The sequence below is a fragment of the Penicillium psychrosexuale genome (genome assembly GCF_028828465.1).
Source record: "Penicillium psychrosexuale strain IBT 29551 chromosome Unknown utg000001l, whole genome shotgun sequence".
NCBI lineage: Eukaryota > Fungi > Ascomycota > Eurotiomycetes > Eurotiales > Aspergillaceae > Penicillium > Penicillium psychrosexuale.
In genome coordinates this window covers 589618-617609 of record NW_026643186.1, presented here as the reverse complement: position 1 = coordinate 617609, position 27992 = coordinate 589618, and the positions used below count along the sequence as shown (strand labels likewise).

The 27992-nt window shown below is 49.5% G+C and overlaps 11 protein-coding genes across 11 annotated transcripts; 6 read left to right on the top strand and 5 right to left on the bottom strand.

Moving 5' to 3' along the window:
* Window positions 1–35: 35 nt before the first annotated feature.
* Window positions 36–1025, bottom strand: N7518_000220 (uncharacterized protein; the record flags this gene model as incomplete). The annotated part of the gene is made up of 2 exons (XM_057181148.1): window positions 36–666; window positions 739–1025. 2 exons carry the CDS (start codon window positions 1023–1025, stop codon window positions 36–38), a joined length of 918 nt encoding a protein of 305 aa, XP_057046498.1.
* A 384-nt stretch (window positions 1026–1409) lies between these two features.
* On the bottom strand, window positions 1410–3463 carry abr1 (multicopper oxidase abr1; the record flags this gene model as incomplete). The annotated part of the gene is made up of 3 exons (XM_057181147.1): window positions 1410–1449; window positions 1500–3082; window positions 3131–3463. The coding sequence occupies 3 exons, from the start codon at window positions 3461–3463 to the stop codon at window positions 1410–1412; spliced, it is 1956 nt and encodes a 651-aa protein (XP_057046497.1).
* Window position 3464: 1 nt separating this feature from the next.
* On the top strand, window positions 3465–3671 carry N7518_000218 (uncharacterized protein; the record flags this gene model as incomplete). The annotated part of the gene is made up of 1 exon (XM_057181146.1): window positions 3465–3671. One exon carries the CDS (start codon window positions 3465–3467, stop codon window positions 3669–3671), a length of 207 nt encoding a protein of 68 aa, XP_057046496.1.
* Window positions 3672–5127: 1456 nt separating this feature from the next.
* On the top strand, window positions 5128–6632 carry N7518_000217 (ACT domain-containing protein; the record flags this gene model as incomplete). Its single annotated transcript, XM_057181145.1, has 3 exons — window positions 5128–5172; window positions 5220–5614; window positions 5675–6632. 3 exons carry the CDS (start codon window positions 5128–5130, stop codon window positions 6630–6632), a joined length of 1398 nt encoding a protein of 465 aa, XP_057046495.1.
* A 714-nt stretch (window positions 6633–7346) lies between these two features.
* N7518_000216 (WD40 repeat domain-containing protein) lies at window positions 7347–8555 on the bottom strand (the record flags this gene model as incomplete). Its single annotated transcript, XM_057181144.1, has 4 exons — window positions 7347–7369; window positions 7428–8009; window positions 8088–8429; window positions 8501–8555. The coding sequence occupies 4 exons, from the start codon at window positions 8553–8555 to the stop codon at window positions 7347–7349; spliced, it is 1002 nt and encodes a 333-aa protein (XP_057046494.1).
* Window positions 8556–8926: 371 nt separating this feature from the next.
* aspC (septin CDC12) lies at window positions 8927–10438 on the bottom strand (the record flags this gene model as incomplete). The annotated part of the gene is made up of 7 exons (XM_057181143.1): window positions 8927–8996; window positions 9046–9554; window positions 9606–9916; window positions 9991–10153; window positions 10212–10254; window positions 10315–10328; window positions 10397–10438. 7 exons carry the CDS (start codon window positions 10436–10438, stop codon window positions 8927–8929), a joined length of 1152 nt encoding a protein of 383 aa, XP_057046493.1.
* A 361-nt stretch (window positions 10439–10799) lies between these two features.
* On the top strand, window positions 10800–13751 carry N7518_000214 (snoRNA-binding rRNA-processing protein PWP2; the record flags this gene model as incomplete). Its single annotated transcript, XM_057181142.1, has 5 exons — window positions 10800–10817; window positions 10904–11016; window positions 11084–11579; window positions 11628–11875; window positions 11930–13751. The coding sequence occupies 5 exons, from the start codon at window positions 10800–10802 to the stop codon at window positions 13749–13751; spliced, it is 2697 nt and encodes an 898-aa protein (XP_057046492.1).
* Window positions 13752–14158: 407 nt separating this feature from the next.
* Window positions 14159–16080, top strand: N7518_000213 (cytochrome P450; the record flags this gene model as incomplete). The annotated part of the gene is made up of 5 exons (XM_057181141.1): window positions 14159–14347; window positions 14408–14533; window positions 14597–14681; window positions 14747–15493; window positions 15584–16080. 5 exons carry the CDS (start codon window positions 14159–14161, stop codon window positions 16078–16080), a joined length of 1644 nt encoding a protein of 547 aa, XP_057046491.1.
* Window positions 16081–16365: 285 nt separating this feature from the next.
* N7518_000212 (chromatin-binding exonuclease XRN1) lies at window positions 16366–20613 on the bottom strand (the record flags this gene model as incomplete). Its single annotated transcript, XM_057181140.1, has 2 exons — window positions 16366–18863; window positions 18927–20613. 2 exons carry the CDS (start codon window positions 20611–20613, stop codon window positions 16366–16368), a joined length of 4185 nt encoding a protein of 1394 aa, XP_057046490.1.
* A 512-nt stretch (window positions 20614–21125) lies between these two features.
* N7518_000211 (WD repeat RBAP46/RBAP48/MSI1 family protein) lies at window positions 21126–22769 on the top strand (the record flags this gene model as incomplete). Its single annotated transcript, XM_057181139.1, has 6 exons — window positions 21126–21150; window positions 21207–21284; window positions 21349–21454; window positions 21519–21980; window positions 22044–22529; window positions 22595–22769. The coding sequence occupies 6 exons, from the start codon at window positions 21126–21128 to the stop codon at window positions 22767–22769; spliced, it is 1332 nt and encodes a 443-aa protein (XP_057046489.1).
* A 1659-nt stretch (window positions 22770–24428) lies between these two features.
* N7518_000210 (uncharacterized protein) lies at window positions 24429–25612 on the top strand (the record flags this gene model as incomplete). The annotated part of the gene is made up of 5 exons (XM_057181138.1): window positions 24429–24693; window positions 24751–25052; window positions 25104–25266; window positions 25318–25500; window positions 25551–25612. The coding sequence occupies 5 exons, from the start codon at window positions 24429–24431 to the stop codon at window positions 25610–25612; spliced, it is 975 nt and encodes a 324-aa protein (XP_057046488.1).
* Window positions 25613–27992: the final 2380 nt, after the last annotated feature.

Here is a 27992-nt window from a genome sequence, read left to right as displayed (position 1 = left end):
ATTCAATAGTCACAACCTCCACAATCTCCACAATCTTAGTCAAACAACAAGTAATCGTACCCTCCATCGCAGTCATAGTTGCCATAGTCATAAGAAGACAGTCCCGAATAATAACACCCATGGTCCTCAATATGCAAGTAGCTCTGACTCCCACTGTCTTCATCATGGGAAGTATTTTGAGTCTCAAGTCGAAGCGAAGATGACACAGGCTGGTCTTTGTCGCTATTTTGGTTGGTATCTTCAGTCCCATCATCAGGAGCCACTTCAGGATCTTGGTCTTGGTCTTCTCCATCACAATCACAATCAGAATCCATAGACCCAGTCTCAACAATAATCGAAGACGGCACATGCTTGTCGGAACCCTCAGATCCCCAACTATGTCCACAGCCATATCCTAACTCAAATCCCCACTCAGAGTCGTATCCATGACCCGAGCTAGCTTTTTGTTCGAAACCAGATCCCAGCACAGGCTTTGGTCTTGATGCCGACCCCGGCCTCGTTCCAGATCCAGATGCAGATCCAGGCATTCTCTGCTTGACTGCATTCTCAAGCTGCTTGAGCGGTTTCGCTACACTTTCTCTCCAACGACGCGAGCTCCCCGTGCTCGGTTCGTATATATTAAGATCATAGACTCGACGATGCTCGTGGCATCGGAGGATCTTGCGTCTGTTTCATAATTAATATAAGGATATGATATGATAAAGGGGACGCTAATGGTTCAAGGATTAGTCAACTCACTCGTGAATCTTTTCGAAATTCGCATCCGCAATGTCGTATATGGATACTTCTTCGAAATTCCCGTCTGTATCACTTGGGACGAAGTACTGGATGGACTCTACCGGTCCTCTTTTGGCACGTTGTATGAGCTGCATGCAGACGCTTGATTCGGAGGGATCGATGGATCCTATTGAAGTTTCGGGTGTGCTCAGGGCCCATTTTGTGAATTCTGTGAAGGTTTGTTCGTGCTCTGGGTTTGGGAGCTTTTTTGGTTGGATGGCGCTGCAGCAGAATAGATGGTTTGACATTTTGACGGTTTGGTTTGAATGAGTTCTTATATAGATGATGGTTGGTAGGAGAGAGGATTTATTTCGTGGGGGACTCTGACTATAGGCTGTGTGAAGTCGTCAGGATGTGCTAATTCCCTAGTATTACTGGATTAGGAAACGGAGCTGTTATTCCCATGTCTAGACTTGCGGGTATTATCGGGATGGGAGGTACTATGCCACTTTCATATTTTAGTTTTGGATATCCATGGTAAAAAGTAGGAAGTAGGAAGTTGGAGAGGCATGTGAAGGTCATTCGTATACCGACCAAAAGGCTGGCATTAGATTAATTAGTAGAAAAAAAAGCTGATATACAAGCATTTATAACCTCTAAAAAGACGCAATATCATATCACAGGTGCTGGTATCACTCCCAATCCTTGATCTCAGCCAGGATATCATCATCACTGAAAAGAGTTAGTTGATGAGCACATTTGGGCCTTTAGAATTTACTCACTCAGAGTCTTTTATGGGAGAGCTGTGACCGTTATTAACAACATAGCCGCTATATGTATTCTGGTTCGGCCACGGGCCCTTGGTCGACTCCTCGTGGATAGTGATGTGGTGGTCGTGCGGTTTGTCGGGGCGCTCGACGTAGAAATCGGTGTGAGGGACTTTCCAGTAACCATCTGTGTTGGAGCTAGGAGACGGCTTCGGCACCGCTGCTTGAGACGATCCCTGAGGCTGATTCGCCTCAGCGGGAGCATTGGTGCCCTTGGTGGCAGTATACAGAGCGCCGTGATCGATGATGGGAGGCGTGGTGTCAAGCCCAGTCAGATCAAGGCCATTTTTACCAGCAGCATTTCCACTGACGCCTTGAGGGTAGGCAGCGCAGGTGTCGTAATGGCTCTGCGGGGGAGCGTGCAAGCTGTGCTGGAAGGTCTCGGGGGCCTCGATGATAGTGGCCATGAGACCAGTCTCGACGTGCCACTCGACGTGGCAGTGGAGCATCCAGACACCTGGGTTATCGGCGCGGAAGCGGATGACGGTGTGACCGTTGTTCTGGACCATGATGGTGTCGCGTCTGATCGGGGTGTGGGAGACGTTACTCGATAGACCCGTGTAGAAGCCGCCATCAACTGGGGTACGCTGCAGAACCTGGAATTGGTGACCGTGCAAGTGCCATGGGTGCAGGTTGTTGTGGTGGTTGTTGATGATGATTTCGACGACCTCGTTGTACTTCACGACGAAGGGGTTTACTTGGCCGTATACATCGGGGTTGGAGGAAAACTCGGGACCGACGGTGTTGGCAGTGTAGAGCGATGGCACCTTCGGGGCGATGTACGTCTTGCCGTTGACAGTGAAGCGCGGAACACCGTCTACCAGACCGGCGGCGGTATCCAGAATGATCTGGTGGTCCACGGGCTGCAGGATAGGCTCATGGTCTGCAGGTACCAATGTGACATCATCCACAAAGTCCGTTGCGGCGTCAATGTTATTGAAGACAGGAGGCGGAGGTAGGGGCTTGGCATCGTCGTACACCAACCAGGCGGTAGCATTGGGGTTGTAGTTCTCCGGGATGGTACGATTTTCGAAGATAAACATCATGTTGACATCCATGGTATCCCAAATAGCAAAGTTCTGACTGGCATCAGGTTTGGTTTTAATCAAAACACTCATACGCTGGCCAGTTGCAACGCGCAGGAACTTGTCTCCAGCAGGGTAGGGCTCGGTATAGACGCCGTCGACCTCTACGACAGTCATCTCATGGCCATCGAACACCCAGAAGTGGCCGGGCCAATTTCCAACGCAGATGATGTGAACCAGATACGTCTTGTTGGGCAGAACCTTGATCTTGGTGTTGGTTGAGTCGTTGATCAATGCCGCGTCAGGGAGGGGCTCTTGGCCATGGGAGGCCGCAGTGTTCGTACCGAGCAGCTCCGGCATCTCCTTGTGGTACCAGTCGCTCAGAGTGAGTGTGAATTCATCGTCATAGTGGAAAGGAGGGCTAGGGTCGTGGACAATCAGAGCACCACGGAATCCATCGGGGTACTGGCCCGCGTTGTGTGAGTGGTACCAGTATGTTCCAGTTTGGTTGACCTATCCTGCAGTTAGCATATGTTCATCTTTTCCACCGGGATTACCCACATCAAAGTGATATTGCATGTGTGCGCCGGGGGCAATTGGGCACTGAGTGACTCCAACAGCGCCATCCATAACTCCACTGCCATGCTGGCGCATGCCGTGCCAGTGGATAGCCGTGGACTCGTTTCCGAGACGGTTGTAGACATCGACGATCAGTTGGTCACCCACGTTCACGTCGATCTGCGGGCAGGGCCATTGGCCATTGACACCAATGACCGGGCGCTCAAACCCATCCGGGGCAGCATTCACCCAAGTAATGTCCCATTTCAGGTAAACGTCCTTGGCGGCGGCTAGACCAGCCCAGGTGGCCAGTGCAAACAAACTAAACTTGGCCATTATGGCAGTATTGAACGAGCGAAAGACGATTGGCCTGATTCAGGAGGATAGTAAAACCCGCCAAAAGAGTGCGGTCGAGGCCGAATCAAGAAAGCAAAAACGAATGTCGAAGAACGCGGTTGTCGAATGGGCGCAGGTCGGCCGCTGTGCTGGATGTCGAACGGAAGAAACTGGAAATGGGGCCTCTTTAATCATGGCGATAGAATAACAAAGTGGTCCTGTCGATCTGCAGGGGCCTGAGTATGCTGCTGAAGTCGGATCTCATTTCGACGTTCGCGGGGGTGTCATGTCATTGGCCGTGCCTTCATTCACGACTTGAAGGCTGGGATAATAAACACGCAGTAGAGCAGTATCAGGCTGGACCCTGGGTTTCCATTTTTTTCCTGTTGAAGAATGCCCTTAGGGGGCTGGAAGGGTGGAATGTAGATAGTTCACCGAACCGGAAGACGGTTTCTAACCGCCACGCAAGGGGGCATACTCGAGTCGCACTCGTACTCGACTCGAAGGCTTAGTTTAGAGTAAGCATGGCACGAACTTCCCGTTCTAATAATGTATAGAACTTACACAGCATGGATTGACACCTTTGTGACTTGACAGGTTTAATATTGTGGAGTATCATGATGAAGAAGAATAGTTGCCGCAAACGGATTATCTATCTAGTTGTAGTCTCTTAGTAGTCTCTTATATGTTTTCTCTGTAGAAATCTTCTCCTTGTTAAGTTGTAAGTTCTTTCTCTAAGGAAACTGCGGCAGAAGGCGGAATATGCTTCATACGGCCTTTCTATGTACAACCTTTGACGAATCGACGATATAAGTTTTAGCGAGTCATATAAACCCCGGGAATAAAGATAACTGGGGGTTTCTGATTAAATTATAATATACCTAACATATAGACTTTAGCTGGTTGATTTAAGTTGAAAATAACCTTAAGTCCAACATTATCCTCAGCGCAACTTAGGCAAATCGAATATAAAGCATCTAAAGTAGACATCAAGCGGAAGTTGTATGAACTCCTGACGCGATAAGGCGGAGGTTCCCAATCGGGCTGTGTGACGTTGCAGTGAAATCTCTTTCTTCTGTTAGAGCGGCAAAGAAAAAAAAAAAGGTCTATGGCTTCAGCGCATTTGCTATCGTGTATCCCCGGAAAAGCGGGAGATTGACTGGAGATGTTACCCTAGACAAATCAGATCCCTGTCTGGAGTCCTGGTTCCCATATATGATCCCAGGAGATCTACATCGTACTGTCTGATAGGAGAACAGCCGGGAAACATCGGCGTAGAAGGCCAAGGCCCACAAAAAACGCCCAGGCACGAGAGCGGCTCCCTAATTGAGAACAGTCTGATAAGCTGTGGAGTAAAAATGAAGAGAATTAGTGTTAGTCAAGCGCTGGCGATAACGTGGGAAAAAGTGGGAGGGGGAGAAGTTGAAGAGGAGGAGGGGTTGCCACTATCTTCACTTCTTTTTTCTTCAGAGTCTGAGTCAAAGTCTCTCAAAGAGACCGTCGGCCGATCTACAGTCCCAAATCTTATTCTCAATCTTGACTGCCACTGACGACATATCTGGATGGCGCTTGCTCACCCCAGATAGCATCATCGAGCCTCAATGGCGTAATAGCTGGTTCTTTATTCAAACATCTCTCTTTGCTTCACGACTTGACCTCTTGATATGGATCAATCAATCACCCTCATCGATGCACAAGTGCACTTCCTAGTGAGTCATTCATATTCTGCATACAACATCTACTAACCTAATGCTAGGAAGAATGTGTGGTGCTGGTGCACATCCCATTGGAGCTGTATCCTTACTTCTTAAAGTCTGTTCTAGGACTCATTTTCGATGAAGTCCCTCCACTGGAAGACGAGACAGACCATGCATTTGATTATGAAAATGCTTCTGAGGATGGCTCGTACAAACCACCTGCATTCATGAACGTGTCCATCACGCCAGTGGAAGTCTCCGTCATGTGTCCAAGACGCCTGCTCGACAAATATTTTGTCCCCGTCATGGACCAACTCGACCAGTTGGATGGGTCGCTCCGGTCCTGTCTGATCGTGAGCGAGAATGACTATATCCCCATGCAAGTCCTCGGCGAAGGCCTCGAGGCCGGAAAGCGAGTCTTGGAACTGACCAGTCCACTTGCCCTGGCCGGCATGTATGTGAAGCCTAATATATTCACACCCTATATAAAAAACACCCATACTAACCTCCCCAGATCCATCTTCTTCATCTCAACCTACTTCTCCGACTACATCGTAGTCCCCCAGCAAAGCAAAGCAAGCGTGATGTCCGCCCTGGAAAAAAGAGGCTTCCAATTCAACGACGCCTCAGCAGCCTTCATCACCAACCCGCTCAGTCCCACCATCGAAAGAAGACTCAGCGACCTCATCCCACCGGGCACACCCCCACCCTCAACTCTAGGCGAGCTCCAAACCCGCACCTTCAGCAACCTCCGCAAACACCAAATCACCCCATCCGTAGACAACTCCCTGCGCCTAGTCCAGTGCGCCGCCCACCACGAATACCACAGCCAAGAATCCTCCATGTCCATCCTGCGCGACGCCCTGACAACCGTCCTCCTCGTCGACGAACCCCGCTTCCTCTCCCTAACCCTCGCAGCCCTTGATCCCGCCGCCTCCCTCCTTCTCGAAAAGCGCCTCCTCCCCCGCTTCGCCCGCCACTCCACCTCCGAAACTGGATTCCGCGACTACGAAGACGGCTCCGGCCTCCTCCTCGGCTCCAAGGAAGACCACCTCATCCCCATCACCCTGGACCTACGCGACCTGCCGCTCGAAGCCTCAGGTATCGTTTGCGGCGTGGCGGGTCGTCTCGCAGACGCAGCTACCGTGAATCCAAGCGCCGTCGGCGGCCTCGGCTCCGCGAGAACGTTCGATTCGGTCGGTACTCGGCTCGCGAACGTCTCGCTCGATAAATCATCTCATGCGCTCCAGCCCTTGCCACCCTCGACGCACCATCTCCAGCCTGATGTGGATGTCGCCGATGCGGTCGAGATTAGTTTCTTGAGTACCGCGCGCGCTGGTACCATTATTGTTGGCGAGGATGAGCTGAGGAGGGCGATTGATGCGCTCGAGGAGGAGAAGATGCAGTCGCCTAGGCTTGATGGTCTTTGCTTGGAGTCTGAGACTCCGCCCGATAGTCCGCAGCAGGGTTGAGAGGCGGGTTTACTTGCGGTTTGTGGATGGCAGAGGATATGACTTATGTGTTCATGTGTTGATGTGGTGTATGGGTAGTAAAAGTTCGCTTGTTTTAATATTTGTATGAATAGTTCTTCTTGGTCATGGATTGCTTGAGTTTATTGGTCTGATGTTTACTTACGTCGGTTTGAGATGAAATTGTTGTAAAATGGTAGTCACGTCTGGCGATATATATCTCCAGAGTAGCACCATCATATGTTCAACCCAACAGCACAGCTTAAGATAAAAAGATCTCAAATAACAGAAATAGCAGAAATTGAGATTATTATCTTATTAATTTCATATCTCATTATTAATATAATAGTGCTGGACATACATACAGGTCAAATTTCTCCAACATCTCTCTACTATCCTCGCTGCAGGCGAAGACTTAGACCAACGTAGTAAATGTCTGGTGGTCTGCAGATGTACTTCTACCGATCTTCGCTCTGGCCTTGCTCAAAATAGCCGCATCGCCTGGATTGCAATTGAGAGGTGCTCATCACCAAGCCCATTGAAGCCTCAAATTGAACGAAAATGGTAGAGGGTATGGTAGTAAGACCGACACAGACCTGCTAGTCCATATCAGATTCCACCCTATCCTCGTTTCGGCAGTGGCATAATGCGGCGCGTACGCGGTTCGTGATATTAACGTCAACACGAGGATGACCCCGAGACCTGTCTGAGACAAGTTCATCCGTAGACCCTGACAGTACCTAAACAAACAGTCAGCACAAGTATCCCAACCCACCAAACACCAGTCAGTATCCTCACCATCAGAACACCCAGCAGCCCAATCCCCCACACCCTCATTCCACGCCACACAACTAACAGCTTTAACCTTCTCCCCAACCGGCACAGCAGCAATAACCTCCCCCTTAACAACATCCCAAGCAAACGCCGCCGCCCCCGCAACCCCCTCCTCACTCCCACTCAGCACGACCGCATCCCCCATCGCGAAAACCGAGCGCACGCGCAGCTCCGCATTCCGATACGAATACCGCGGCTTCCCAATCCCACCGACCACCGCCTTCTCGCCCCCAAACGCATTGAGCAACTTCCCATCCATGCGGTCCAGCAAGCGGATATACCCGTCCAGCGTCGACGCCAGCAGCGCGTTCCCGTCGCTCGAGCAGCGCACGCTCGTCACCGGGTGCGCGAGGACGTCGACGGTTGTCTTGCCCGTGCGGACGTCGTAGACCCGCGCGTGTCCGTCGTAGCTGCCGCTTGCTATCGAGTAGCTCGGCATGTGTACGTGTAGTGTGGAGACTGTGTCGCTGGCTTCCGTGAGCGTTTGGATGGGTTTGTAGCTTGTGGACCGGGTATCCCAGAGGTTGATTGTTGTGTCTGCGCTACCTGGAGGGAGGGAGGATGTTAGGTTAGGATGCTAGGTGGGATGGGAAGGGAAGAGTGTGGGGGTGAGGGGACTCTTACCGGTCACTACGACGGAGTCCCCATCGCCGCCAAATTGCACGGCTTCGACTCGGCTGTTGTGGCCGCTCCAGCGTTTCGTCGTGATGCCTTGCTCTACATCCCAGAGGAAGACTTGGCGATCGCCTCCTACGCTGGCGAAGCGCGCGTTATCGGCTGTGACGGCGATGTCGAGGACAGAGTAGCCATGTGCTTCGTATTTTTGGATCGGAGTCGTCGTCTCGACTACGGTCGGGCTATTGGTATTGTTTGGAACGGCGCGCGAAAGGTGTACTGCTCGGTCTGAGGAGCCTGTGAGGACATAAGTGCCGCCGGAGCTTGAGAAGGTTACCGCGTTGACGGGGCCTAGATGAATGTCAGTGCTTGTGCTTTGGAGGTGATTTGGTTGCAACAGCCCCTAGATAATAAGAGCTTACCATTGTGTGTTTTAAGAGTGTGGATATGCCTGGTTGGGAATATTGTCCGGGGCATGGCCGTTGAGTTGTTGGTGGAGAGAAGGAATCGGAGTTTAAAGATGCGGGAGCTCGGAGCTTCAACTTTCAAGTCTACTTAAAGAGTCCTATCGGAGGGGAAAAAATACTACTTTACTTCGAACGAGCTCACGAGTATTAATTCTGTCATACGGAATACAGAAGAAGTTATTATCAAAGTTGTAGACACACCATCGCTAGCTACCAGCGGTAAATGGATATAACAAACGAAACGAACCAAGCCAAAGAAAGGTGCTTCCAAGCGCGAACGGAAAGACATAGGGTACTCAAAAGAGAAGAAAAAACAAGAGCATGGTTCGACTACTCCCCTTTTGAACGATCCGGGTGGAATCCCGGTAAAATTGCAACATCTTAACGACGTCCGTGGCTGCGGGTGCCGGAACCCTGCAAACCCTCGATCTCCTGCTCCAGGGATTTGATACTGCGATAAGTCAGCAATGAATTCGACCAACCAACGCTCCGGAACATACGCTGCATGAGTAGCCTCGAGATCCTTGTTGAGGCGGTCGCGCTCTGAGATGAGCTTCTGCTCCCACTGGCGGAAACGCTGCTCCTCGACCTTGACCTGCTCGGTGAAGCGCTTGCGCAGAGTCTCCTCCTCCTCCTTGAACTTGGGGTTGTCGAGCTTGCGTGGCCGGGCCTCGCCAAACTTGCGGGTCTCCATCTGCTGGGCGCGGTATGCCTCGTAGTGCGATTCTTCCGTTGTGTGAATAAGGTCGAGCATGTGGGTGCGGATCAAGATCGAGCGGAGCTTCTTGAAATCGCAGTGCTCCTCGTTCTCCACCTCGGCAACACCCCAAGCGTACTGACGACCTTTGACGACACGACCATCGTTGGCCTTGACGTCCTTCTCGGAACCGATGACGGCGAAAGGCATGGCAGCCATGAGGCTGCGGGCGTGGGAAGCGGCGTGCTCGTCGTCCTCCTCCACGGGCGGGGTGTAAATCTTGATGCCCTGGGCCTCAATCACAGCGCGAATCTAATCAATGGTTAGTCCGGATTCTCCTCCTCGTGCACTCGTTCCACTCACTCTATCCTTGTAGCGCACCAGATCCGCGTGGCTCAGGGTATCGGCCTTGGCAACGACGGGGATCAGGTTGACGCGGGAGCTCAGACGTTTCATCACCTCGATATCGAGAGGCTTCAAGGTGTGTCCGGTGGGGCGGATGAAGTACAAGCAGGCGTGAACACGCATGTCAATCTTGTCGGTTCGGCGGGGCTGCTGCTCCTGGAGCATGTACGACTCGTGCTGGTCATCCAGGAACTCGATAATGGGTTGCCATGAATCACGGTTGTTCACGTAGTCTCCGAATCCAGGGGTATCAATGACGGTGAGGCGGACTAGAAAAGGACACCTCGTCAGCTATCGAAACGCGGAAGTCGTAGCCGCTCCAACACGAAGATCTGGGTCGCACCTTTGAAGAACTTCTCCTCAAGCTCAGCCTTGGTAATCTCAATCTCCACGGTTCGGTCGACCTGCTTCTGGTGGCGGCGCTTGTGATCGGCATAGTTCTTAATGGTGGTGGAGAAGAGGGTGTTGATGAAGGTTGTCTTTCCCAATCCTGACTCTCCGGCAACCTGATCGAAGCTTAGCATCAACACGGGCGGATCATTTCCCTCCGACGGTGGGACACACCATAATAGTGAAGGCTGCACCCCGCTTCGCGACAATCTTGTGACTATACAAGCTTGATTAGAACCTTTCCTCGTATCCACTGTAATCACTCTCAGGTACACACCGCTGGTTGGGGAGCTATATCAAAGAGGGCAAGTTAGCTTCAGCATATCACAAGGGAGACGCGGGCGTTCTGAATAGCTTACGTTGGCAATGCCAATCGGCGTGGCGGTCTCTGAGGTCGACATGGTGGGTTATAGGGGGATTAAAAACAATTCGGAATCAACACAAAGGAAGATGAAGAAGAAGGCCCTGGTGTAGAGTAAGACCCAAATTGAGAAGAGAAAATAAGTCGACTCCTGAGGAGAAAAAAAGGGAGAAGGAGGAACGAATGTGAAATCGGATCTCTCTCGAACTGCCCGTCGCTGCTTCCCCCTGAATCTCCTTTCGTTTTCTGGAGTATACCTCACCTTGCCTATCTGGGTTTAGCGTGATGGACTAGTACCGATTGGGTCCGGGTCCGGGTCATAGATGATCCGCTGGCCCTTATCACGGTAGCTGGTTGAATTATCTCTAATTTTTTGATCTGTGAGATCGCCGACAGCCAAAATGAAGACAGACTTCAAGGTAGGTACTACGCTTGGATTCTTGATCGCATGCAATTGCCAGCAAGCCTGGATTATTAAATCTCATACTAACATCCTCAATTCTAGTTCTCCAACCTTTTGGGGACGGTATATCGCAAAGGAAATCTTCTCTTTACTCCCGATGGCACATGCTTGCTTTCGCCAGTAGGCAATCGAGTCTCGGTCTTCGATCTGGTACAGTATGTGTCGCCCGACAGCCCTTCATTCGGTGATTTGGAACCAGGCCGCTCACAATTGCTTCTATAGAAATACTTCCTATACCTTGCCTTTTTCGCACCGTACCAACATCGACCGTCTCGATCTTACGCCCAAGGGTAATCTTCTGTTGACCGTGGATGAAAATGGTCGCGCAATTTTGACCAATTTCCACCGGCGCATCGCCATTCACCACTTTTCCTTCAAAGGACGAGTGTCCGCACTGAAGTTCTCCCCGTCCGGTCGACATTTCGCCGTTGGCGTAGGCAGACGCCTGCAGATCTGGCAGACGCCCTCCACCCCCGGTACCGAAACCAATGGCGAGATTGAATTTGCCCCGTTCGTTTTACACCGGGATCTTGCTGCCCACTTTGACAACATCGAAAGTGTCGAATGGTCCAGCGATTCGCGCTTCTTGCTCACTGCTGCCAAGGATTTGACAGCGCGAGTATGGAGCATGGATCCGGAGGAAGGTTTCGAGCCGACCACTTTGGCGGGACACAGACAGGGTGTAGTGGCTGCCTATTTCAATGCGACACAAGAAGTGGTAGGTGCTTACTGGGAATTGGTCTGGAATACACACTGACTTTTATAGATCTACACTGTCAGCCAAGATGGCGCACTCTTCCGCTGGGAGTATGTTTCAAAAAAAGACGAGGAAACGAATGAAGACATTTCCGACGCCCGATGGAGGATCGTCAAAAAAGATTTCTTCATGCAGAACGACGCCAAGGTCAACTGTGCTGCGTTCCATGCGCCGACCAACCTTCTGGTGGTAGGGTTCTCCAATGGTCTATTCGGGCTCTACGACCTTCCAGAGTTCAGCATGATCCATCAATTGAGGTACATCAGTCTGTGACACCCTCCCTTTCACAGTGGCTAATATATCCCCTCTAGTGTCTCCCAGAGCAATATCGATGTTGTGACAATTAACAAATCAGGCGAATGGCTAGCATTCGGATCGTCTAAGCACGGTCAATTGCTGGTGTGGGAATGGCAGTCGGAATCATATATCCTCAAACAACAAGGGCACCTCGATTCTATGAACGCCCTCGCATATTCACCGGACGGTCAGAGGATTGTCACGGCTGCCGATGACGGTAAAATCAAAGTTTGGGATGTCAAGTCAGGCTTCTGCATTGTCACCTTTACAGAACATACCAGTGGAGTGACCGCATGTCAGTTTGCGAAGAAGGGAAGTGTGTTGTTCACAGCGTCTTTGGACGGTTCTATCCGTGCATGGGATCTTATTCGATACCGTAACTTCCGAACCTTCACAGCACCATCCCGACTGTCGTTCTCCTCGTTGGCCGTGGACCCTAGTGGAGAGGTGATCTGTGCCGGTTCACCAGACTCCTTCGACATTCACGTATGGTCCGTGCAGACCGGTCAATTACTTGACCAGCTCTCCGGTCACGAGGGTCCGGTTTCCAGTCTTGCCTTCGCTGCCGATGGTAACCACCTTGTCAGTGGAAGTTGGGACCATACAGTTCGCATTTGGAGCATCTTCGGCCGGTCACAGACCAGTGAACCTCTGCAGCTCATGTCAGACATTCTCAGTGTGGCTTTCCGCCCAGATGGGCAACAAGTCGCCGCATCTACCCTAGACGGTCAGCTTTCATTCTGGTCTGTTGAAGATGCTGTGCAGCAAGGAGGAGTTGACGGTCGCCATGACGTCTCTGGAGGACGCCGAGTGGCCGACCGCCGTACTGCTGCCAATGCCGCAGGCACCAAATCCTTCAACCGAATCACATATAGCGCAGACGGTAGCTGCATTCTGGCCGGTGGCAACAGCAAGTATATCTGCTTGTATGATGTCGGAACAGGGTCCTTGATCAAGAAGTTCACCGTCTCCGTCAACACCTCTATCGATGGCACCCAGGAGTTCCTGAGCAGCCGTGACATGACCGAAGCTGGTCCCCGTGCGCTTATTGACGAAACCGGCGAAGCGTCTGATCACGACGATCGTGTTGATACCACTCTTCCTGGCGCGAAACGCGGTGATGCTGGTGCGCGCACCACACGCCCAGAAGTCCGCGTGACGTCTGTGGATTTCGCACCGACTGGACGAGCATTCTGCGCCGCCTCTACCGAAGGACTCCTTGTTTACAGCTTGGATACTGACTTCATCTTTGATCCGTATGATCTGGACATCACAATCACACCGTCAAGCATCCTTGCCACACTAGATGCTGCCAAGGAAGCCGCCATATCCAACACCGTGGATGAGGACAACACCTTCCTCAAAGCTCTTATCATGGCCTTCCGATTGAATGAACAAAAGCTACTCCGTGTCGTATATGAAGCGATCCCTCCGTCAGATATTCCCCATGTGGTTCGCTCCGTGCCCTCCGTCTATTTACCTCGCCTTCTCCGATTTGTTGCACATGCCGCCGAAGAAACTCCTCATCTTGAGTTCAACCTCATGTGGATTGAGTCTTTGTTCAGCAGCCATGGTCGCTATTTCAAGGATAACACAGGCACATTCGCAACCGAGCTTCGTGCCGTCCAGCGTGCTGTCGATGACATTCGCGAGAATCTAAAACGGTTGACGGAAAAGAACCTTTACGATCTCAACTACCTGCTCTCGAAGCCTGTTCTGGGAAACAAGAAAACTAGCAGTGCTTTGTTGGCCATGGAGACCGAGGATGCTGAGATTCCTGATGATCAGATGGTCGATGCTGACGAGGGAGAAGGTGACTGGGTTGGCTTTGAATGATTTCTATGGGGTTTTCTTCGTGTATGTCTACTTGCATCTGAGCCAGGCGTTTTGTATATTGGTTGCAAAGACCAAAAAAGGAAATAGACAGAGGTCTTTGCGGCCTTGTGTGAATAATATACTCCAAGTTCTGCTCTCTGAGACCTCAAACGGACCCTTTGTCCATCTGTTCGCCTTGAGCAAACGCCTTCCCGTTTTAAAATAAAAAGTCTTACCTTCTAATACTATCCGAATGTGTCCTGTGCCACCCTGTCTTTACCTTTCTTACTCTTCTTACCGCCGAACACCTTCCTTAATCTCTCCGCTTCCAATATTCCGGACAATCCAAGTCTCCGGAGAATCATTTATCTAGTACCTTTCCCCTTTCTGCTGTCAAGAGCAAGATCTCATCGTCAGCCAACCTCGATATGGCCGGCCTACCCTTCTGGCCCCTCATTGGGGTGTTGGTTGTAGTGCTCTATCTCCTTCGACGACCACCACCTTCCAGTTTGAGACATATCCCAACGGTCAAGTACAATGCCTGTCTACCAGATTTCATCAATCGACTCATGTACTACCCCAAAGCTGCCTCGATGATCAGTGAAGGATATGAAAAGGTACGCAGCATACTTGGAGTCACGCGTTCACCTCTATTGACATATGTCTGCAATCTCTAGTACAAGGATAGTCCATTTCGCCTGCTCACTGGCGATGGAGAAGTCATCGTCCTGCCAGTGAAATACCAGGATGAACTGAGACATCTTCCTCCTTCACGACTCAGTTCTCTACATGCCCAATATGAAGTACCATGAGCTTATTCGTACCACGTTACGTTGAGATACTGAAGCTAATATAATTTTTCACAGAACGCGTTGGGCCAGTACACCAACATCATCATCGACACCCTTCTACCTTCTATGACCGTGCGGAAAAAGTTGACGCCCAGTCTTGGTACCAACATCATTTAGCTCTCTTATCTTCAGCCTCGTGCCAGAGACCTAATATATATCGAATAGGCCGCGTCGTTCCCGGGATCATCGACGAGCTGCGAACAGCATTCGAAACTGCTCTCCCAGGATGCGAAGGTGGGACCAACCATGCTGATCAACACTCGGATACTGACAGAGAGGTACTAAAAACAGACACCTGGATTCAAATCAACCCAAACGAGATGTTCACCCGGCTAATCGCCCTCGCGACATCCCGCATGATGGCCGGCGACGCCCTCCGCGAAAACGAAGAATGGCTCAACGTCGCAAGCAACTACGCCGTGAACGTGGGAATCACCATTCTCCTGCTCCGCCCTGTCCCCAAATACCTCCGTCCCATCGTAGCGCACTTCCTCCCCAGCGTCCGTAAGATGAAGAAGCAGTTGCGCTTCGCGAAAGACCTCTTTATTCCGATGATCCACGAGCGCAGACTGGCACAACAGGCTAAAGACCCCAATTACACCAAGCCGGATGACTTCTTGCAGTGGATGATGGATCTGAGCGAGGAAAAGAAGGAGGACCTCAAACCGGATACACTGGCGCATCACATGCTGCTCTTGGTGACACTAGCTGTTACTCACACCAGCACGATGGCCTTGTGCCACTGTCTCTTCGATTTGGTTACCAGACCCGAATACATTGAGCCACTGCGGGAAGAAATCACACGGACTCTGCCTGATGGCTGGTATCGGGCGACTCAGGCTGCGCTTAAGGAGCAGTCCCGTCTGGACAGCTTCTTGCGCGAATCTCAACGCTTCGCTCCGCCTGGTGAATGTGAGTATCGAATCTTTTCTTATGGCTGCGCCGTATACCCAGTCAGGGTTAGTGTGTTAGTATCATGCTCTAATCACCTGCGTTGTCTAGTGAACTTCCACCGCATCGTCAAAGAACCAATCACGCTCCATGATGGCCTCGTTCTTCCAGTAGAGACACACGTCTGTTTCGCTGCCGGTCCGATTAGCAAAGACGCTGCCTTCGTCAAAGACCCAATCACCTTCGACGGCTTTCGCTGGTGTCATAACCCTCGGGATCGCTTTGTCCTGACCCCTGAGCTCGCAAAACTCGACGCTATGCTGAACGGTGCTGGTGAGATGCAGGCTGAAAAGTCCGCATCTTCCGCCTATTTCGTTTCGATCACTAACACCAACATGCATTTCGGCTTCGGGCTCCAGGCATGTCCCGGTCGGTTCTTCGCATCGAATACTTTGAAGGCAATCCTGAGTCGCCTCATCCTTGACTATGAATTCAAATTCGTTGAAGACCTGCAGGGGAAGAGACCCAGTAATCTTGTGGTTGGGGAGCATATTCTTCCGAGTATGACTACGGAGATGCTGTTCCGGAAAAGACCTATTGGGCTTTGAGTAGAAGGGGAGATGTTACTTTTCAGGGCTACCAGAGGTCGATGCCCGATGCCATACTTATTCTATCAAGATGTTGCGGTTCTTGCTTTACATCTAAAGATCTCGGACTAGGAAATAAGAATATTGAGTTTGATTTCAGTTCCATCGTACAGTCATCTGCAATAGATATAAGCACTGCCTCGACATACATGTCGAGACGGGGTGCAGATATCTAAAGCGTCCACATACATAGAGGGTTCGAATCCAATCGTTTCATCATATCTTCTCTCTCGAATATCACGTCGATCATTCACTAGGCAGTGGGCTGGGGGCACCTCCTCGCCCACGACCTCCTCTGCCGCGGAACCCATTACCACGACCGCGGCCACGGCCACGTCCTCGGTCCAATCCTTGCGGCGGCGGAACGCGAGAGTAGTTCTGCGGACGGAAGTTGGGGTTGTTTTGGATAATACCCTCGCTGGGATCGCTGTTGTCCATTGCGACATATCCCCCTCGCGCACCTCCCCGACCGGCACGGGGGCCACGGGGAATACCGCCACCATTGGGACGGAAAGGAAGAGTGGTCTGTTGGCCGTTGTTGAGACCCCCGCGACCTCCACGTCCAGCTCCATTGCCTTGTCCATTGCCTTGTCCGGCGACAGCTCCTCGGAAAGAGCCTCTCAGGGGCGGAGGGGCAGTTGCGTTCCTCAGTTGTCCCAGTCCGTGAGGACCGATGGGGGCGCCGTATCCGGCAACTGTCAAAGGAGTCTGGGTTTGCTGGGTTTGCTGGCTAGCTGTGGCACGGGAACTAGTGATAAGTTGTCGGTTGGAGATGTTGAGGAGGGAAGATGCCAAAACAGTTTGACCACGGAATGGTGAGCATCGACCACCTAGCGTAGTGCCGCTCATGAACGACACATCAAAGACAATATCAAGCAGAAGTGCTCGTGGGGTTCTGGTTAAACCGACAACAGTGCCACGAGTAGCGATTGGCACCTTACCAGAATCTTGGGCATACACAACCCGATCACCAAGCTGGAAGGTTTGGTTTCCGAGGCGGTGCTCGACATCGGCAGGCCGAAGGAGTGCACTACGGGGCACACCCCGAACCTTCTTCGGTTGCATATCTGGCTGGGACGCATTGAGATTATCGGCATCCTGCTCAATCAACATCACAATATCCGAGTCAAGTTGCTCAGCATCGAGGGGCACTCTCTCGAAGTTCTTAGCTTCAATAGATTTGAGCCAATCCTTAATCTCTTTCATCTTAAGGGCGGCGATTTCCTCTGGATAGAAATCAGTTGGAGAATAACGGTCGCTTTGAGGGTTGCGCTGGATTCCAGCGATGAATTCGGGGAATTTAATCATGTACTGTTGAAGCAGTTCCACTGCCTTTTGGCTAAATTCCCAGCCAGATTGTCCTCGACGGGAGTATCCAAGAACCTTCTGTTGCTTTGCCTGGAACTTCAGGTTAAGACCGAGGTTCGCACGTTGGCCTTCGATATCAACAGTAAAGGAAGATGTGATCTTGGCTAGGACCAAAGGATTGAGGCGAAGACTGCGCGCAACAGCGTACGAAGGCATGTAGGGGCAAAGTTGCTCAGATGCCCTCACACGCTCTCGACCGAATTCTGGCTCCCGACCCTTCACAGCCGCGACCAATCCATTCACCTTTCCGTCTTCGTGTCCCCCAACATAAACAGGTCTTCCGTAGTTGAAATCACCCAAGAAGAAGGCACGAGAACCCTCTGGGAATTCTTCTTGGATAGAGAGAGCTTCACGCTCAATAAAACGTTGATCAGGATTGATCACATCATCAACAACAACCTGTAGAGCATAATCCGTCTCTTGGCCGGGAATATCAGCGAATTCCTTGATTGTGGCTCCATCGTCTGTCTTGCTCATGCCCTTCAGAAGTTGAATGTGGACCAGAGATTCGACATCGCCAATGATAATTGCTAGACGCTTGCTGTAGGTGCCCTCAATCTTGTTGGCCTTCCTCTTCCACTGCTCAATTTGCTGAGGGGTATGAGGAATAGATAAAGGGTGTTGTTCGCCAGGAGGTAGAACATAATCAAATAATTCATCCGAAACGCGGACCACAAGAGCTTCTTGCAAGAATGGATAACCCACGTGAACACGCTTCCCAAGCTTCGTCTTAGCCAGTTCAATGCTCGACCGGCTTCCCGGATCAAGGAGTGTAATAACCTGGCTCTCGTTGCGGCTATCTTGATTGAACACGCAAACGCCATGGAAACCTAATTGACCATGGTGCGGGAGTGTCTTGATGCTAGGGAAGCCAGCAAGCGCTGCCTTGCCTAAGTGGACGCCGTCCATTAAGCCAGCGTAGGGCACCAATCCATCCATGACGGGGAGGTCAAAGAGGTTCTCAATGCAACGGCAGCTAGGAAGATCCGGGAATACGCCAGGCATTGAGGAGGGGTAAATGAAGTTCACTTCTGGGGAATAGGTGAATTTGAGACAGACCCCAAAGTCGTTCCTTGCTTTTTCATCCGCGGAAAGTAGGTTTTCTTTCGTTTTGAGGGCGTCCAAAAGCCGTTTTTCGTCGATGAATGGAATCTTGACAACGGCTTCCCATTCCATCTTTTTTCCGTTCATATCCAGATCGAAATCACGGGGGTAGAAATCGTAGATGGGGGAATCAGCCGAGGTCATCAGGTCCCAATACGCAGTAGGCACGATCTTCTTGCTGCGATCGGGCAAGACACCCATAAGCTGGTCGAACGGCCGGAAAGGCTGTCCCAATTTGAAGTTCATGTCTGCACCAAGACCATCATTCACATCTGTTCAACCGTTAGCAACCTAAATAATCCAAGAAAAAGAAAGGGGGATTTGGTACTACTAACCAGAAATCATAGGGGCATAGTGGTACTGGAAGAACCAAGGCCACGAAGCAATGCCACGGTAATAGTAGAACAAGACCCACTGCAATCCTTGCACGTAGTTTTGCGCCAACTTCTTCATCTCTTCTTTGTTATCGAGGCCCCAGCCGAACTTGGTCCGATAATAATTATCCTTCCACTCTAAAAACTTGGCATCATATTTCTCCTGCGCGGACTTCTGCGCTTCCTCGGGAGTCATCTCTTGAACTTTGGCCTTCTCGTACTTCCGAATAATACGCTGAACAGCCACCGATGCCTCCTCGTCCTCTTCGTCATCACTGTCACACTGGGTTGGAGGCAATGTGAGTCTCATGAATCGATCACCGTTCTCGTTGTCGATGGAGGACCAAGGCAACCGGAGCTCATCCGCAAGCTGTTCGACGAAAGTGCGGTCACGAGCTGGAAGTGTAGGAGGGAGGTCAAGGGGTTCACAAGTCTTATCAGACCGGTTCAGAACGTACTTCTTGACCGTCTTAAGTATCTCCTTCTGAGCAGGAGTGAGCGTAAGCTCTTTCTTCTGTTGCGAGGTCGAATAATCAATGCTTGGGTCTTTCTTCGATTTGATCCATTGGGCATCGGAGTTCTCAGCCTCAAAAAACCGGTATTCCACGGCACTAAGCGCAGTCACAAGCATGCCCAACCGTTTCACGTTGATAACACCCTGCTCGTTGATGTAGCCGCCCATTTTTGGCAGCACCTCCTTGTAGAGCTTGAACATAAGGGCAAGGGCACCCTCGTTGATATGTAAGTTTGGCAGGTTGGGCAAGAAATCGTTGCCAACGAAAAAGGCCATAAGAATGAAATCATCAATGACACGCTCCATATCGAATGGGAAATCCAGAACACCATCTTGTTCTAGCTCTTGGAATTCTAGTTCCAAATACTCCCGCACCACGCTCAGATGCAGGAGGTAAAAGTTTTGGTGTTCCAATTCTTTGGGCTTCTTGGATACTTGACGACCAAAGGTCACTTCCTCTCGAAGAAGACAGAAGTGAGGGTCATGGCTGAGAAGACCCAGCATGATCAGATCGGCATCCAGACCGTAAAGACAATGGCGAACGTTGGATTCATAGTCGGGCTGCGCTTTCGAGCAGCGAATGTATTCCATAATCTTGTGCTCGCCTTCTCCGGGAACCTCATGGCCAGAAAGCACAATTTCCACACCTTGCCAATCTGTGTCCTCCGAGATTTTCTTGTTGATGAAGTATTTGAGTTGTTTCGTCAATTTCTGCATGAACTCCGTACCCGGGGTGATGCAGTTGCTGTCAAAGGCATCTTCCTTTGGCATCTCCAGGCCCTGCTGGATAGCCTTCTCCTTCGCGTTCTCTGCATCCAGGGCCGTCCGGAATCGACGCGCACGTTGTTGATTCATCTTAGCGCGAGGCGCAACACCGTCTACCGCCATGTAGAACAGTTTCTTGGGCTTGATTTTGCCAAATAGATGTTCAATGTAATTGAAGATGGCAATGAACATTTGATCCTCCGTCATGCGAAACGTCGGGGAGTCGCTGTCACTATGTGTACAGTTGTGAATAATACCGTTCATGTCGAGGTATAGGCTATCGAATTCGGGTATCCGGCTCTCTGCGATCAGCATCGAGATTGACGGATACCGCTCACTCAGCCAACGGAAGAATTTCGGGACACCCATGGTGAAGATTGGGTCCGATTGAAGCGAAGGTCGCCAATAAAGAAATCGACAGGTGATGTATCGTAATAGTTTAAAGATCGTATGAGGGGTACTTGTAAAGGACTGAAGTAGAGTTACTTGCGACGAAAGGTGAAATCATCCAATGAACAGATCTTGGATGAGGTACTGCGTCAACGAAGTGGTGTCCAAAGAAGAATATAAAAGGACAAACGTAAACAAGCAAGAGAAAAAATATATAACGCCGGACTGACGCTTTTCGGTTGTCTATGATGCGATGCGAGACGTAGTCCCCGCGGCGATGCGATGTGAACATTGAAGAGTCAACCCCAAGCTCATTCACCGCCTACCAATCAGGTTTAGTGCCATTACGGGTCTCTCAGCACTCATTAACGCGCGAATGCGCGTAGCTTTCCTCCGCCTACCTATCTGCTTCACACACTCTTTCTAAGTGGCTGGAGTTCTGTTATCTCGTGATCTTACTATATTGCTTGATCCTATACCACCCCAAAGCCATGGATCCCTATGAAGACGATGCTGGTGAGCATCCATGACCTTGCGCACTACTTAAAAATCTCATTCTAATGAAGACCTAGGTGCTGGTGACGAGCACGAGAAAGACCAGGATCAGGACCAGGACCATGAACACAATGATGAGAAGGCGATCAATGAAGGTAGCTTTGCTCAATCTCTCCAGTTCTGCCAACCACGGTATCTAATTATATTCATTGGTCACAGAGTACAAAACATGGAAGAAGAATGCGCCCTTCCTCTATGATATGATCCTGAGCACAGCATTAGAATGGCCAACTCTTACAACCCAGTGGCTTCCAGATAAGCAAGAGTATGCCCCGAAACCCTACTAGTCCCACTGGTCCAATCATCAACCTAACCACGGCTATCTTCAGAGTCCCGGACAAGCCCTACTCAACCCACCGTCTCATCATTGGCACACATACCACTGGTGAAGCGCAGAATTACCTTCAGATCGCTCAAGTGCAACTCCCAAATCCTAATGCGCCAAACCCCGAAGACTATGATGAAGAAAAGGGAGAGATTGGAGGTTATGGTGGGGGCTCAAAGAAGGCACAGATGGAGATCAAGTTCAATATTGTGCAAAAGATCGACCACAAGGGCGAGGTCAACAAGGCCCGGTATCAGCCACAGAACCCAAACATCATTGCGACAATGTGCACGGATGGTCGGGTGATGATCTGGGATCGTTCTAAGCACCCTAGCTTGCCAACTGGCACAGTGAACCCTCAAATGGAGCTCCTAGGCCATGAAGCTGAAGGCTTCGGGCTTAGCTGGAACCCTCATGTAGCCGGTCACCTCGCGACAGGCAGTGAGGATAAGACTGTTCGACTTTGGTAGGGCACAGCATGAAAACCCAAGAATTTGGTGTGACTCGCAGCTAATGAAGGTCACCACAGGGATATTACTACGTACACCAAGGGCAACAAGGCAGTTCGGCCCAGCCGGACTTTCACACACCACTCCTCGATCGTCAACGACGTTCAATACCATCCTCTCCACTCCTCTCTCATCGGAACCGTCTCCGATGACATCACGCTTCAAATCCTTGATACCCGCCAAGAAGATTCCACTCGCGCGGCTGCTTCAGCGGAAGGCCAGCACCGCGATGCCATCAACTCAATTTCCTTCAACCCAGCTTCCGAGACGATTCTGGCCACGGGTTCCGCCGACAAGACTATCGGTATTTGGGATCTCCGTAACCTGAAATCAAAGCTCCACTCGCTTGAAGGCCACACCGATTCGGTGCAATCTATCTCGTGGCATCCATTTGAGGAGTCGGTCCTGGCAAGTTCCAGTTATGACCGCAAGATTATGTTCTGGGACCTCAGCCGGGCAGGTGAGGAGCAAACCCCTGAGGATGCTCAAGATGGGCCGCCAGAGCTGTAAGTGAACACGATTTGTTTTCTTCATGCAATGGTTTGTATTGTTCGCTGACCTTGCTCCTTAGTTTGTTTATGCACGGTGGACACACGAACCGAATCTCAGACTTCAGCTGGAACCTAAGTGACCCTTGGGTTCTCTGTTCCGCTGCCGAGGACAATCTACTACAGGTATGGAAGGTAGCAGATGCAATTGTGGGCAAAGACCTGGAGGATGTCCCAACAGAAGAAATTGAGGCGTAGATGTCATTTCTACCGGACTTGCAGTTGTCTCATCATTTTCCATATGGCTGCTTCTTTGGTATAGTTGAATCAAGACCATAGTGAGTAATCTTAAAAAACACTATTGCCTTTGAAATCTATATATATCCTTGTGCCTATAAGGGCATATTGTTACCCATGGTCACCACCAACCATGATAGTCTAAGTTACATGGCATTTATTATTCTTGTGGACTCGAGGACCGCTTAGTGATATCAGCATTCATTTCCAACATTAGTCATTAATTGCTATATTGAATAGTTATCTACATATAGAATAACGAAGGACCTTTAGAACAGCCGAAAATCGATCCCTAAAACATCCAAGCAGTCTTCCGTCGAACACATTGATTAACACACGTCTGATCAAGCTCCTTATCCTTCGAACGAGTCATATATATACGTTGGTGTACCCCTGAGCTAACCTAGGCTTCGTCAGTCCATAGGACTCGCTTCTAATCGTTAACCTTCTAGTAAGCATGCTCGAGCGCAAAGGCTATTCGTTTAGTACGGTTTCTTTCCGATAGCACGGGTTTTTGTGTAGTAATGTACCGGCGGATACCATGGTATTCCAGGAAGCGGCGTAGTGTTCGTGGAGAACAAGGCAGGTTCATTACAATGGTTACCTCTGCTATTGTCATCCTGCGGGCTGTGGTATCTTGTCGGATAAAGGCCGTGATTTTGTTCCATAACTACTGGCTTAGCTAGCCTAGTCGTACCAGTACGGCGGGGCCTTCCATTCAGATAAATAATACGCCAGACGGTATGCTTTTCGACATTAACCTGCCTCATAAGCTGCTGGTATGTTGAACCCATATTCCGAAGTACAGCTATGCTAGCTAGCACCATGCATGCCAACGGAAATCGAAGTAGGATGATACAGAGTATGTTTCTCACAGCCTCATTTTGGTAGAGAAGTGCATTCTCGCACGTTCCACTACATAAAGCTAACCCGAGAGTATGATCATAGAGCAAATAATATTCTCTATTACAACATAGCCAGGGATTCATATAGTAGTACAATATATCTACTTCCTCTATCGGTTCTTGGTTTTCCCTTTCCGTTTTAGTGCTCAGACCTTGCCGCTTTTTGATCTCTGAGTAAAATTGTGCACCCTTAAACACTAGTTAGTTAACTAACTAGATCATTACATAAGCTGGTTAGGCATCACCTGGATCATCTGACTTGTGGATCCCGAGCCCACATCCATCCATGGATGAGCAATCTGACCCACTCTTTGCTTACAGAGTACGATCACAGTGGAGGATCAAACGCATTTCAGCTCTAAACATCAACTATGTTTCGTCTAGGAGGCTTGAGAGGCCAGTTTCTTGCACGCTCTTTCTTCAAGCGTCCTTTCTTCCAGCGACCCCCTTCGCCCGTGCGGCAATTGACTCAATCGAATTTCCAACTGACTCATATTTTGTCAATATTGGTGAGATCTTTCAATCTAGATACCAAGTCATTGGAAAACTAGGGTTTGGGGCATCCTCGACGGTATGGCTTTGCAAAGATCTCATGTATGTTTGTTCTTTCCGATGCTATGGCACAATCGGTGCAAACACTAATCCCAATATTAGACAGCACAAATATGTCACATTGAAAGTGTTCAGACGAGGCTCGCCTGAAGCCAAAATAGAAATGGCAATCTATGATCGCATGAATGCGGTCAAAACCTCCCATGCTGGCGCCATGCTTGTTCGCACAGCGCTTGATTCCTTTCAAATCGACGATGCGAAAGGAAGTTATCAGGCTATTGTGCACCAGCCTCTCGGCATAAGGCTATCTGACATCAGACATCGATTCCCAGATAAAATACTACCCGAAGAATCAGTGAAATTGGTTTTAGTACATCTTCTATTTGCTCTTGACTACCTCCATACAAAGGCTGGCATCATCTATACCGGTATATAGCACCTACGTATCTCTTGCAACTGACTTCTCCTTCCTAACACGCTCTTAGACATACAGGAAAACAATATCCTGGTCGGGATTGAGGACGAATCAGTGTTGACTGAGTTTGAGGAAGGAGAGAAATATAATCCTAGTCCTCAGAAAGTCGTTGGAAATAGGGTGATTTATGCATCTCGCGAACTCAAGACGACAGATAACTATGGCCGACCTATTTTATGTGACTTTGGTCAAGCTCGTTTCGGTTCTACCCGTTACTATGGTGACATTCAACCTTATATATACCGAGCTCCAGAAGTTTTGCTACGTACGACTTGGGATGAAAAGGTTGATATTTGGAATCTCGCGGTTCTCGTAAGTTGGCCCCTCAAATCCATTTCTCGGCAATGCAACTAACTCATCCAGACATGGACCATTTTCCAACGGAAGCAACTATTTTATGCCAGAGATTCAAACAAGAAACAGGCAAACGCTTATCGTCTCTCTGAGATGATTGCGATTCTTGGACCGCCACCCAAAGAAATCTTACAGAACAACGACTATGCTGCAGAATTCTTTGATTCAGATGGTACGCTATCTCTAACATATACACGTCCTGGCACTAATCAAACAATTCAAGGCAATTGGAAGGGAGCGGCTCCCATTCCATCAACCACCTTGGAGCAGCGGGAGGAAATTTTGCAAGGTAAACAGCAACAACTCTTTCTTGCCTTCATGCGCAAAATGCTTCAGTGGCGGCCAGAGGAAAGAAGTTCTGCTAGTGAATTATTGGCGGACAAGTGGCTAGGCTTTTCGCCATTGTGTAACTAGTGCAATAGATACAAGATTGTTATTCTCGATCAACATAGTTAGTGACCGTCGACTCATACCAAGGAGAAGAGAACGACATCATCATCCTCTCGCTTGTTCGATGAATATGACCCTGAAATATCTTGTTCGTGGTGTATTGGTTGGCGTCATGTATCTTGAATTTGAAACATAAATACATAGATAGTCGAAGGAATATAATAAGGGTGTTGATATAGGAAGGCGGTATTGAAAATCCAGGGGGTGTGAGTAGACTTCTGCACGGACCCAGTAGGGCCCAAGCCCAGTTTATGCATAAATTACGGTCTTGGCGGTCATAAACCCATAGAATCAGCAGAATTATACACATAATTAGCGTGTTTGCATGGTTTGTAACCCAATTTGGGGTGGTGTTGGGTCCGGGTTCTAGCCCGGGTGCGAGCAACAATTTCCTAAAAATATAGTTCTCTCTACAAAAGGGGAGAGAGAGAAGTATAGCGAAAAACCAGCTTGGTTGTTAATTGAAAGCCGGGAAAAAACTAGCTAAAGGGCAGGGTTTGCAGGCCCAGATTCTTGAGGCATCTCTTAACAACCGACATGCCTTTGCTTAACGGCTATTGTGTTGTGCGTGCCATCTTCATGGAGGTGGGATTTATACAATACATTTCCAGCTTTATCCATGAAAGCGATTGAAATCACATCCTCTGTATCTGCCGGGTCGGTTTGTGACTTATGCGGCTTACTTCCACTATGTTCGACTATTAGCTTGACAGCGAAATGGAATGGAAGGTTTCTAAAACGAAAAAGTTGATATTGTTTGACTTTGTCATCCTGGTTCCATATATGTCAACGCCAGCAATTATGTAGTAGAAAGGGGCTTTTCACTCACGTCCTTTTCTTTGGTTTCAACTAATTTCTGCAAAGGTCCTGCCCAGGTTCCAGGAATATCATCAAGTGCGACTCTTCCTACCAGCATGGCAAGCCGTGCAGCTGTTGCAGTGAACATTGTTGCAAAATTTATGCAAAGATAGATAAATAAGGTAAAAGATAATTGCCCAAGATGAATGAAAATAACAGATCTGATGATGTTCTTGAACTGAACGTGGGAAATGGAGTGGTTTTATACACAGATTGATTCTTATAATCAAACTGTATGTCTCCGGCATCTGCACCGGGATCCTGGCCCTTGCAAGGGGTAGTATATTTGATATTAATACGGAAGTTATCATTTTCAACTTCCTAAATAGGAAACATTCACTACGAGCAGGTTCGATGTGGTTGCGAAGGTCCGCCTAGTACAAGAAGCGAAAAGTGTAATAATTCAGCCCCTTGTCGTAGTCCGTGCGGCCGATACGAGCGCTGGTCGATACCCTGTCTGTGGCTTTTACGAGACCAATCGATAAAGCACAATCGCCCAAAGGGAATCAGATGATTGGGCACGAATGCTGTAACCGGAACGGAAAGTATCGTCAGAAGTTGGATTCCCTAGGATCTATCATTATAATACCAAATGTGCATGCTGCATTGCACGTGGCGTGCCTGATTCCAGTCCCCCACCTGATTCCAATCTCCCGTCTGATTCCAGTCTCCCATCTGATTCTAATCACCCATCTGAATCCAATCACCCCTCCAACCTTCCACCTGAGTCTTTTGTCTTTTTCTCTCTGAGATGAGTACCCCAGACATCCCGATCAGGTTATATCTATACGGCAAGCCATTTGACTGGTCGGAAGATGGGCTATCTCTGAACCAGCTGATTGTGACCGAAAATTATTTGCGATTTGCACTTAAGTTTTTTGAGCAAAAGCGTTGGGACAGAAACAATGCTGAGAATCACAAAATCAACCTAAGATCTGGAGGCAGAGAAAAAAGCAATGCCGACGAGAAGGAGAAAAAAGGAAGAAGGAAGAAGAAGCCTATTGGAAAAACACTCGAAGATACCACTACTGGAATTAGGGAAAGTGGTCTGGACTTGTCTAGTTGGCTTCAGTCGGATTCTGGAAAACATCGCAGATTAAAAGCAAAGAGCGCTTTGCAAAAATCCTTCGAAGAAAACGTCCGAAACGGTACTTCCAACCTGAAACCGTTAACTCCAGCGAAAGGGGGAGAAGGGACTCGCAGCAGAAACGAAACCATGCTCTGATTGGTCTGGAGACAGGTCTCCTTAGCACATGCACTTCTTGTGTTTTACACCTTCTCTACAAATGACCTTGACGAATATACATTCGAGGAAATTATATACATTGTTGAGTACGTGTCACACAATCAGAAGTCGCTCTGCTGTGGAGCTCTTGAAGCAGAAGCCATTAGACTGATATCGTCCGGTGAGAACCAACCCCTTCTCGTCATCTCTATAAGACTCTGTTGCCACACCATGGCTGATGAGCTGACCAATCCCGATAGAAGCTCACCCGGATGATTTAATTGTTCAGCACGTGGTACAAAATCGAAGCAAGCTATTTTGCGAGCCGCTTGAAAATCAATTTCGCGACCTTTCGTCTGGTAAGG